An 11849-nucleotide genomic window follows, 5' to 3' on the forward strand; every position below is an offset into this window, starting at 1 on the left:
CTTGCCACATTCCTTGACACTTGCACTAAACTACAAGACACTACTGAGCTTTCTTTCGGTTGATGCATTACAAAGACATGCTTTCTGCTTGTCTTGTTTTTTCCCTTCATGTCTGCTTGTGAAGGCGGGGCAGCTGTGACCAGGCAGAAACGGTTTGGTTTCGTATTGAAAATGACAGTTTCCTGACAAACATCCCCGGGAAGTGGATGTGAACGTCTGTCTCTGGGGTCTGCCGGTATCTATTACTGCAATCACTTCGACTGCGGTAACAGAATTTTCTTCAGCTTGTGTTTCACTCAAAAAAAAACATCTGCAGAGATGAACTAAACTGACTAGATAGGAGCTTAATATCGACACATTTCAGATGCTTACAGACCGAGAGCCCATTAAGCAAAAACAGGAAATGTAAAAAAAAAAAAAAAACTTAACAGCAATTTTAAAATAGACCGAGAGCCCGTTAAGCAAAAACAGGAAATGTAATAAAAAAAAAAAAAATGTTCAGGGATAACAGCAATTTTAAAATAATGTTGCCCTTAAGGTTTATAAATGAACAACTGTTCATTTATAAAAAAAAGTTTCACTTTCACATCCTGGCCACATTCACATCGTGGTGAAAAGTTCAGAGGCCGGATGTGTGCTAAGGAAACAAGCCGAGTTGCTGGCATTGCCTCACCCATCATGATCGAAGTCTAAAAACGGAGTGAAATATCAACGTTTAGTTTCTGACTCTTAAGAGAAGATTTTCTATATTTGTTTTCCACAAACTGCCTGGGAATTAAAATGCGTTCCAGTTTGGTTCTGCTGGCGGCTTCCTTCACCACTTTCTTCTGCTGCGTGAACACCTGCAGTAAGTAAAGAGTTTTCATCTCTTGTGTTTTTCTGACGCAAAGCAACTTGAACTGCCTCGTTGTCCGAAATGAGCCCTCAAGTTTGTCAGTTGCAGCAATCTTCCCTTCTGAAAGCAAAAACGGTGAACCGGGAGTAACTTTAATGTCGAAGAGCTAATGGCAGCAATAGCTCCTCTACTGATATCCTCCATGATGCTGCCACTGCTGAGTTGCACAGCTAGAATGGTGCTTTTAGTTTTTCTCCTTTTCCAAAAGTAATTATTGGCCCAAATTTTCAGATTTAGCTTCATCAGACAAAAGGACATGTCTACAAAGATTTGTAAAAAAGATTAATTGTAGTAATTTATGTTGCTTTCAGAGATAAAACCTTCTTCCTCACTGAACGGCCTTTCAGCCCATGTTAGCATACGATAACAACGCTGTCCTACCAGTTTCAGCTGACATCTTTACAAAGTGTTTTGGGGTTGAGATGTTGTCACACCAAAACATGTGACACATGTGACACAGAACCTGAGGATGAGTTTGGTGTTTTGACTTCCATGCTGTTTTTATAAATGCATGCAGTTGAATCTGGGACCTTCGAGAATCTGGAAACCGTCACAACTTTCTTCATGGTATCTTGACTGATTTCTTTTTCTTTCCTCCTTAATGTCATGCTAGGGGGGAGTGTATCTCAAAGGGCTGTCCTAAAATTCATCCACGTGTTCCTTCATGTTACTCGGCTGTCATAACTTAACCTGTCAGAAGCTCACAGAGCCATGACATCACCAACTGGGCCGTCACATGACCCCAACGGACCAACTTAAAATTCACATTGAACAATAAACCACAATAAATCCACTTTTGTGTCAAAATTATTTGTTTTCTTCGTTTGAAACCTAAGAAAATGTTTTCCTCTTGTTTATTTTTGACGATTTCTTTGCTGAATTCTCTGTGTGGCTTCCATGTGTTGGACTGCGGTGAGTTTTATTTTTGTTATTTATGTATTTATTTATTTTTAGGACAAACCGAATGGTGTCATTTCATTTTACAGGTTGCTAATTGATTAGCACAGACTAAAGTGGTGTCATTTCAGTCTGTAAGGTGGAACAGCTTTAGAAAAGAATAAAAAACTTTACTTATCCCCAAGGGGACATTTCCTGACTCAAAGCAGCTGAACACGAAAACAAAATCAACAACACTTAGTCCTCAATAGTGATATAGCACAGGGAACACAGAGACGAGTTATAAAGAGTTTAAAGAAATAAAAACTAAATACAAAAGTCCCGTTACTGAATTAGTCAATTAATTAGCCTCCCCATATATGTATCTGTTTGAACGAGCACATTGAGTCAGAATGGCTAAACTAAGAAATAAATACTACTAAAAATAATTTTGGCTTTAAACTACGACTACCAACGTTACCAGGTTCTAGTTACCTAGTTCATAGGATGCATTCAACAATGCTGAGTCGTAAATGCCAGTGTAAAGATGAGCGAGGAGATTCAGATCGGTAAATTTGGCCTTAAAAAACACCGCGGTCAGAGCGCGCGCCCTCGATACGGCGATACCGTGTGCGAATCCCGTCCTCGGTTTCTATACCGCGTGTATTTCTGTCCTTATTCCTGTCAGATTGACGTCAAATAGAGTCGACCAGAGGCAAAAAACCAAAAAACAACGGCGGAGAGTTTTAGTATTAAGGTAGCATGTAGCTAATTTATTGCAAAGGTGAATTATCCTTCCACCGAAGCACAGTTAGCATTATTTTGTTTGAAAAAAAAAGGAGACTTTTTTTTCAAAAAAATTGCCTTCATATGAAAATCTGGAAAATGGAGATGTGTTTGAGACAATAAAACATTGTCAAATGTTTTCTTTGGAAAGCATACATTTTTACATTCCAAGCTTACAAAGTTAAGCATATTGATTCATCATGATTAATCACAGCGCTAGAGTAATTCATCTGATAAACTTTTTACAATCAATTGATAGCAATAGCTATGAGATAGGTGTTGAGATACTTTTTATAAGACGTGTCATGTTTGCCACAGAAGCTGAAATCTGTACAGAATTATTTCACACTAATGACAGGTTACAGTTTGTGAAATATATACTGTTTTTTGGATTTGTAACAACTACAAAAACACATAAATCAAGCCATCAAGGTACTCAAATATATATTATTTATTTAAAAATAGAACATTAACTTTGTAAAATATGTTTTTAACCAGACATTATTATTATTTTTTTATGTCTGTCCTTTAGTTAAGCAGTTTTTAAAGCAACTTGCTTAGATGTTTGTAGTGTTTAACGTATCGCCATCATCTTTCTCTTTGGTACCAGGTAAACGGCTTTGCGATTTAATTTGATCTGTGATTGTGTATTTCTATTTGTCTGAACAAATGTTTGTAGTTGATCAGAGTAGATATTTTCAGCCAATATTGAAAAGCATGCTCTAACTTGCAAAGTATCTCACTGAGAACTGAAACGAAAACTAAGATGTACTGCAAATGATCACATCTGTAATTGTTTCATGTTGGCTATTATGGCTGATTTTATATTCAGTATTTACTGTTTCTCACAGATTACAGCTGTCCAGATAAACCTGTGATGACTCCATCCAGGCTGGTGGTGAAGTTCGGTGATCCAGCCTCTGCTACATGTGTAGCCTGTCAGAAGACCTGTTTTCCCCTGGAAGACAGTATTATAAATATGGAAGCTTCTCTTGGAACTCCTCACAAAAATGGAAGCACAGTGACCTGGACAGTGAACCAAACGACTGAGTGGGATTTAACTCCAAAGTGCTACTATACTACCATAATGAATGATCAGTGTTGCACCAACCTGCCTGTTACTGTCTACAGTAAGTTAATGTTGCCAAAGCATTTAGAGTTTTTCACCATGATATATATTTTTATGTTTAAATGTTTTAAACATTAATTTCATTGCTTGATGTTACAAACTGGTATTGCTCTTATTGTTTTTATTTTTTATTATTCTCCCCAGAACCTCCAGAAAGTGTGTCCTTCGGCTTAAACCCCTCTGGACCTCTGACTGAGGGTTCAGAGGTCACGCTGCAGTGTGATGTACAGAACGTCGCTCCGGCTGAAAACCTCACTGTGACCTTTTACAGAGGTCACAGGCTTCTGGGTCAAGTGAAAAGCAACAATACCGCAAAGAAACCAGTTAATGAGACATTTTCTATGAGCTACAACAACACAAAAGAAGATAATGGAGTCCAGTTCTGGTGTGAAGCCAAGCTGGAACTGGGAGCTGAAGGACCACAGCCCCCTCTAGTGGTGAAATCAAAGGAGACCACTGCTACAGTTCATTGTAAGTTGAGAGACACACATGTACAACATATATTAAAACGTTACTGAAAAGCACATTTATTCAGTAAATCGAGCCAACTGACACACATTAGATAATATTTTACACAGACTGATGATTCCAGACTTAATTTGTGTTATTTATAATGTTCTACTCACATTTAATGGAAATACATTTAGTATTAGAATATTGTATCAGACTTATAAAAAATATTTAATTCAGAAATGTGAACATAATGAGAAGCATGTTTACTACCTGCTTAAAGGTAGTTAGTCTTAACAAGTACTTTTAATCTAACATACAAGACTCATCACCATCTTCTCACTACTTTGAAACAACCATGAAGAATCGTCTTTTTCAGTCTTTACATACATGATTGTGAGCAGATGTTCTGCAAGTGGAGATTATAAGTAAGCAGATGATTTGGTGAAAGACGTCCCTTGAAATGTGGAAGCATTTGTCCGACAGTAAATCTTGGTGTTTTTCCACGTATAGGGATTTTTTTTTCTCATGTGTTCTGTTGTGTTTGAATTACTCCATTTTGTTTCCCTCTTTGTTGTAAAAACACAGACGGACCTGAGCTGAAGGTTCCGGTTGATCCCGCTCCGATCAGCATCATTAGAGGAGAACCTCTCCATTTGACCTGCTTGGCTGAAGGAAACCCCAAACCTCGGTACAACTGGACGCTGCCGTCCAACAGAGGCCATATCAGTGTGACCGATCTGAAAATCGACTCAGTGGATTTTCAGGACGGAGGGCAATATGTCTGCACCGCCAGCAACATTGTGAACTCCGTCAGTGTTAGATTTGACGTAACAGTCCAAGGTGAGATTCCTCAGGATTAGTTTCCAAAGTTTTTAACATTTCAGAGAAATGAGCCGCAGTACTTCTTCCAGTATTATTATTTAGCTTGAACTCACATCACCCCAAGAAGGAAGTTTGACTGTTTGGCTATTTTGAATCTTCTCTGTTCCCCCTTTCTCTACTTTTCTGCAGAAAACGTCATTCCGTACATAATAGGTGCCGTAGTAGCTACTGCGGCTCTGATATTGATCGGCTCAGGAGTCATCTACGGTTGTTATTACAAACAGAACAAGATGGGAGAATACCGACCAACAGACGCTTTCTGTTTGGGCGAAGTGCGTCACAACACAGTTATTCTATGATGGTAGATGGTTTCAGTGTTGTAAGAAAGTTACAGGAACTCTTTACATCTGGAATCTGCATGTTTTACACTCAAGACTACCATGGATTGCAGTTATTTCCTCTTAGCTATTTGTACTTTGTGGTATTTTTTAATCATCTTTGTTCCCTTTTTCTCTTATTTTCTGCAGAAAACAGCCACGCGTGCATAATAGGTGGCACAATAGCTGCTGTGGTTGTGCTTTCGATCGCCGTTGCCGTTGCAGTCTACATCTTTTACTACAAACCAAAGAAAATGGGAGAGAGCCAACTATAGGACATTCACCTTTATGACACAGTGCATCATGGAGGGAAAATCTGAGGCTGGAAGAGGCTTAGGTCCAGTGACACTGAGTCAGCTTGGTGTTGTTACAAGTTCTTCCGTTTCCAATGAAGGACATAAATTCTGCTTCCTGCATGGAAATGCTGACTTGCTCCTTCTTGGACGGTTGGGTTTTCTGTTGTGTTTGGCTCAAACTTATGTTTCTATTTAGCTCATTTCCTTGTTGCTAATGTTTGCCATGTTAGCTAAGACCATTGTAATAAATATTACATTGACCATTGTAATAAATATTACAATGGTCTTAGGGGGTTAGGGTTAACTCTTACCTTACCCCTAACCCTAACCCTACGTTCTATGTACAATTTAATTTGGACAGTGTATTGGTATTATGTCTTAGTGGTGGGAAACGTCTTACTTTCCGACTTAAACGTAGGATTTAAAATGACTTCCTATTCATTTATGCCACCTCAAAACTTCTGTCTTAAAAATATCTGTCCGTTTCGTGTTGATTGGATGATCTAAAGCAGTGGTTGCTAAACATTTTATGATACGTCAGTAAATACTGTATGTCAAGCCCTGTGTCATCTCTTATGCTCTTTTCTGTCTAGCCCTCCCCTCAGGTTTTTTAAAAGATTAATAGCTGTGTTTCCATCGGAAATGAATGCAAAATTTTGCAATTGCAGTGATTCCATGAAATAAAAATCACAGTTTTGTGAAATATATTAATTTTGATACGGCCCAAAAAACATCCTTGTCTTAGTGCAAAAATCTTTTTATCGAGAAACATGAGTTGTATTCTTCTAAACTCATGTTTAGTGAGTGGGATTGTTTTTTTCTAATTGTTTTCACAAATACATTTTTAAAATTATTTTTTTAATTCTAATTATACGGTCAGTGGTCAGCGGTTGCTGATGGCTCATCTGGTTTCTGGAAGTAGTCATTCCAAGACATTAAATAAATTACTCTGCCTTTCTATTTCCTCATGTTCATGTCCAGATTTTTGGCGTGTTAAACCTGTTTTGTACTCTGACTTACTCAGCCGAATGTAATCTGAATTAAATGCAATTTAATTTACATTGAACTCCACTCAGTCCATGCTCCACTCATGGACTGAGTGGCACATGATTCAATAATAATCCCTTCTACTTTACGATGTAATAAACAAACGTGACGCCCTGATGGAAGCGTATAAACAAGACATTTTCTTACAAATCACTTTGATATATATATATACATATATATATTTAACCCCTCCAGGGGCTCTTTTGTGGGCTCTAGTGTCCCTTATATGACAGTAGACTGACAGGAAACAGGGAAGGAGAGGGGGGAAGACATGCGGCAAATGTCGTCGGGTCCGGGAGTCGAACCCGTGACGGCCGCGTCGAGGACTCAAGGCCTCCAAATACGGGTCGCGCTAACCGCTACGCCACCACGGCACGCCCCCACTTTGATATATTTTGATATATTTTCTGCTCGTTTCTAAGTTTGGAGTTATCAAGGAAAACAACAGCCGTTGCTCACTGTGGTTTATTTTTGAACTTTTGACCTTTATGTGAAAAGTCCCTCCCTTTCCTCCCTCCGTTTGCTTTGGCTTCCATTTTCGGAGAAAACAACAAACCAGCCGTCTGTATTTCAACGCAGTTATAATTTAATCTGTTACATCGTCGTCTTGTTCTGTGTTTAATGTGAGACCAATTGTAGAGAAAAATGTGAGAGTGATTTGCATTGTTTTCTGTCGACCCCAGCTCAAAGTGTTTGTAAAAACTCTCCGACTCGTTGATCTGCAGGCGCCTGTTGTTGTTGTGAACAGGACAGATCCAAACCAGCAGCCACGCTGATCATTTGCTTTGATTGCAGCAGACTTTGATTGTGTCACGTGGTTTGATAAAAGGATTTCTGTTACTTAAAGGTTTAATGATCACAAAGTGCAAGTCTTTGTGAAATTAGGAAAAAATATCTGTATTTTTTACTTTTCTGTGCCATTACTAACGACAGAAAGGCGATAAAATTCAGTGTGTATAGTTTGAAGCTTGGGGAGACCCAGATAAAGGCGGGAAAGAATAGATGGTAATGTGTAACATTTATATATATATAAAAATAAACCAAGAAGTTAAACAGAACTTACAGGAACCGAGACAAAGGAACAAGTCAGAAGGAACCGTGGTGAGGAATGGCAGAAAACTGGAGGTGCTCCACTAGGAGGGCCAGGTTTTCGATTTCTCCCCAGAAAGGCTGAAACAGGGCCACAAGACCCTGTCCAAACTGACGACTCTGATGGCTCAAATTAGCCTCCATTCATCCATTCTTCTATTCTTCTATTGTTCTATTGTACATGTGGTCGTTGACCGTCAGGCCAGAAGGTAGGGATGTGAATAGTCCATGTTGGGGGTGGGTATCTATGATACCTACAACTGGTCAGTTTAGTTTTGAAGCATACATGAAGTGTTTTTGGAGAGATGTGACTTTTTGCAGCTGATCCATGATGTTGTGCTGCATTATCCAGGTCATTTTGCCAAATGTACATAGAGTTTGCAAAACATACTGTGAGAGAATGGACATCAGATGTAATTACACCCCCTCCCTTTTCTGTTTGTTTATTTGCTTCCATTTTTCTTATCCTGGCTGTGCTGTTAAGCTCCACTTATCTTACTGAGATGCACTGGACTGCAGTGACAACGCTTCGCCACCAGTGGGCACATAGAGCACGGTGAGCAGCACTCCTGACGCAGCGAGCCAACTGCAATTAAGCGTAGCAACGGCTGGTCAGTGAAGGCGCTCACTGTCGCTCTCATGTTTCCACAGGTAAATGTCAATTAGCGCTGCTGTTTATGTCTCTTGTGGAGAAGGTGGGCTAGGGCGGACTAGCGAGGTATATATGTGGAAGTGTTTAGTTAATTATTTGACTTGTATTGTAAATATTTATTATTTGACTCATGTCGTAAATATGTATTTGTGAGCGAGCCAACGGCAATTAAGCGTAGCAACGGCTGGTCAGTGAAGGCGCTCACTGTCGCTCTCATGTTTCCACAGCAATTGTCAAAATAAAAGAACCTGCGCAACACCACACTGATTTATTATTAAGTGTGCAACAATACAATCTGTTTCAAAAAGTATGCAAAGGTTTTTCTAAAAGAAATGAGTAATGTTTCTCTTTGAAATAAAACTAAGAGGGTATAAAATGACGAAATTTCGTTCTGTATACACCCTGTGCATTGAAAATGACAACAAAGTCAGTCTAAGTCGAAGTCGAAGTCTAAGGAACAATTGTGCAACTGTGAGATGCGTTGAGGCCATTACCAGGGTACTTAAGGGTACTTAGGCCATTTGGACAATCTCAGACTGAATAGGAGTGTTGTCTACGTGGACTACCTTCGGCCCTCCTAGTGTTTCTTAATCTATTTACTTTTTCGACAGCCTGGTCTCAGATTTAACCGGTGAAAAAGACAGATGTTTTGCTTTTCCTTTGAGCTTCTGCCATCTTTGTGCCTTTTCATCAATTTTGCGATGACACCAAATTGATGACAAGAGCTGCACACCAGTGTCCAATAATTGTCCAACGTCCAGTGGTGACATTTAATAAACTTCTTAACCTACAATGACTTGTAGTTTCACTGAAAAACCTCAGTTTTAGATTTTTTCTTATGTGTCACAAGACTGTATTATAAACTTACGTTTTCAATAAATCAGGAGTCCCAACTGTGCAGTCCAAAAACAAAATCATGAGTTGAAAGTTTGTGTAACTTGTTTTTCATCTGTTATGCAATGATGGTTGGGAAATGCAGTTTTTTTTATTGCCTTTAATATTAGTGAACTTTTTTTTTTACATATCTGACATTATTAAAGGGGCAGTGTTATTTATTTTTCAGGAAACTAGTTCCATTTTATAGCACAATCAAATAACTATTTACCTTGATTTGTTATAAAAATGCTTTATATGTCAAATTTGACTGTGTAATTTAATGCCTTGAAATTGGGCTTCTGTCTCTTTAAGAAACTCCTGTTCTTCCTGAAACTCCTCCTTCAGGAAGTCAACACAACATGGCTCCTCTATTAACCCTTTAGCAATTTTTTTTTTTCTTTTACCAGCGCTGCTCTGAGAAGTAGCTCCTATAATGAGCGCAGCAGACGCAGAGTTCTACCAGGTGTTTGCTAATTGCTGCTGGCTAGTCTGAAGGAGCTGCGAGGACCATTGTCTTGGGGAGGCATGGTAAATAAATCAAGCCGGTTGGGGAGGCGTGGCAAATCCCATGCTTGTTTCTCATCTGAAACACATTTTCACCACTTTAGTTTGACTGTAAAAAGGCCCAAAGAAGAATAAAGAGAGTTTTGTCTTAGCAAATTCCATCTAGCACACTTTACCGATGTGGACGGGCGGGGCCACTGCTAAACTTTGGGCATTAAACCTCAACAGGGTTTCAGCATTTTGTCCAACAATTGTCCTGGATAAATTCATTTAAGGTTTCACTTCAGATTTTTTTTTTTCACAGAAATGGAAACTATTTCTAAACGACCCCACGTCAAAGTGTTTGTCACAAGGTTGATGGAAGCGCAGAGAGAAAGGGGAAGCTTGTGGGGAAACCCTGGGTGGAACTAGATGCTGTCTAACATATTCAGTGCTAAGTTCAGTTTGAGCAAAGAATCTGAAACGTCTCTCTTTATAGTTTACTGGATCGTGTCAATAACACAATTTTATGTTTCGTTCTAGAGTCAAATGTGTGACCGTTTGTCGGAGAGATTTAAAATAGATTATGGTTGTAAAAAGGAGGAACACACAGTCAATGTCCAAAAAAACAGATATGATTAAGCAGTTTTGATCTTTGACTTATGCAAAAGGAGGAAGTCATCAGTTTCATTTATGTGAGGGATTTTTGGACTTGACGTCTGTATAGCATTTCTTCATTAAAGTTTGTAAACACATTTTCTTCTGTGCAGTCCCCTTAAAGCCGCAGTGTGTAACTATTACAAAAAAATATATATACATTTTTTATTTTATGATAATATAATATAAAACAGATAATCTGAAAAAAATTAGCTCCTCTGTCTTCTCCCAATGCTCCCAGTACAAAGTGCAGAAATACACTCAGTCAGAAATAACCAATCAGAGCCAGGAGGAGGGTCTTAGGGCTGTCAATCACTCTCATGCTCACCACAGCATATCCTGCCACGAATGCTAAGGCTAGTTAGCATGGCCACCAATGATGGCAGATAAACGTTTTTTCTGTAGTGGTAAGTTGCCTTTCCACCATTAGCACATTGTGGCGCGTTCAGGATGTTGATTGACAGCGCTCAGAACCTCCCCCTGGCTCTGATTGGTTGTTTTTGAGTGGGAGTGGAACAGTTTTGCTCTTGGAGGAGGTGAAAGAGGTTGTGTCCATTGTAGAAGACTTTTCTAATAGCACTGGCATGCATACTTAGCATGCTGACTGAGGTCAGTAGAGTGTGAGACAAAGCTTTGGGGATCCTTTTGTTCTGTGAAGGTGATACCGTCTGATTATTGGGTGGATTTTCTGGAAAATCGATTCTTTCAACTGACAAAACCAATGTAGAGCCCCTCCCAGACTGACAACCAGCAGCAGTTGGTTCCCTAAGGCGTTGTGGTTGTTTTCACATCTTAGCATTTTGTTAAGACACTCCTGTCTGCTAAAGGTTAGCAAACTCTTGATTTTGTAAAGGAGCTCACATTAAAGCATTTAGCTTTCTCTATCACTTTCCATATGGAAACCATGAGGGTGTATCTGGTTTAGTGTATCGCTGAATGTTGTTGTTCACTAATGCTTGAGATCACCATTTCACTATTGTTTTCAATTCATTTCTACATATGCTCAGAGGTCGAGTCAGACATTTTCTGTATTTATTTTTTCTGAATGATTTTCTCAAGATAGCATAATTTCCTGATGGTTTTCTCGACATAACGAGATGGCGTTGTGAGATGCGTTTGATGGATGGAATGAAGTTTAATACACACACCAATCACCTTGTGATCAAAATGTCAAGGAAAAACCATCAGGAAATTAATCCGTTACCTCAAGAAGACCATCAAGAAAATGGGAAATTAACTTATTTCAAGAAAACTGTGAAATTAACTCATCTCCATTAAACCGTCAGGAAATTGACTCGTTATCCAGAGAAAACAGGAAATAGACTCGTTATCTTGAGAAAGTCATTGGGAAATAAACAACAACAAATAAACTTTTATCAGGAAAACAGGCAACTAACTCGTCTTGATAAAA

At 38.9% G+C, this 11849-nt stretch overlaps 1 protein-coding gene across 3 annotated transcripts; it reads left to right on the forward strand.

The window, feature by feature from the left end:
- The first annotated feature begins 492 nt into the window (after positions 1-492).
- LOC116720196 (vascular cell adhesion protein 1-like) lies at positions 493-6798 on the forward strand. 3 transcript variants are annotated; one of them, XM_032563325.1, is made up of 6 exons: positions 493-847; positions 3409-3687; positions 3831-4157; positions 4725-4979; positions 5151-5293; positions 5489-6798. In XM_032563325.1, exons 1-6 carry the CDS (start codon positions 781-783, stop codon positions 5507-5509), a joined length of 1092 nt encoding a protein of 363 aa, XP_032419216.1. In that variant the 5' UTR covers positions 493-780; the 3' UTR covers positions 5510-6798. The 3 variants fall into 3 exon arrangements, with proteins under 3 accessions (XP_032419216.1, XP_032419215.1, XP_032419217.1); XM_032563324.1 differs by lacking the exon at positions 5489-6798 and having other exon boundaries at positions 5151-5322; XM_032563326.1 differs by lacking the exon at positions 5151-5293 and having other exon boundaries at positions 495-847.
- Positions 6799-11849: the final 5051 nt, after the last annotated feature.

Source organism: Xiphophorus hellerii, chromosome 5 (assembly GCF_003331165.1).
Source record: "Xiphophorus hellerii strain 12219 chromosome 5, Xiphophorus_hellerii-4.1, whole genome shotgun sequence".
Lineage (NCBI taxonomy): Eukaryota > Metazoa > Chordata > Actinopteri > Cyprinodontiformes > Poeciliidae > Xiphophorus > Xiphophorus hellerii.

Excerpts from the sequence above, each read along its gene's own strand:
- LOC116720196 (XM_032563324.1), top strand. The coding sequence starts at position 781 with ATGCGTTCCAGTTTGGTTCTGCTGGCGGCTTCCTTCACCACTTTCTTC. Across the intron at positions 4,158-4,724 it reads GACCACTGCTACAGTTCATT|ACGGACCTGAGCTGAAGGTT; the intron begins GTAAGTTGAGAG and ends GTAAAAACACAG. Across the intron at positions 4,980-5,150 it reads ATTTGACGTAACAGTCCAAG|AAAACGTCATTCCGTACATA; the intron begins GTGAGATTCCTC and ends ACTTTTCTGCAG.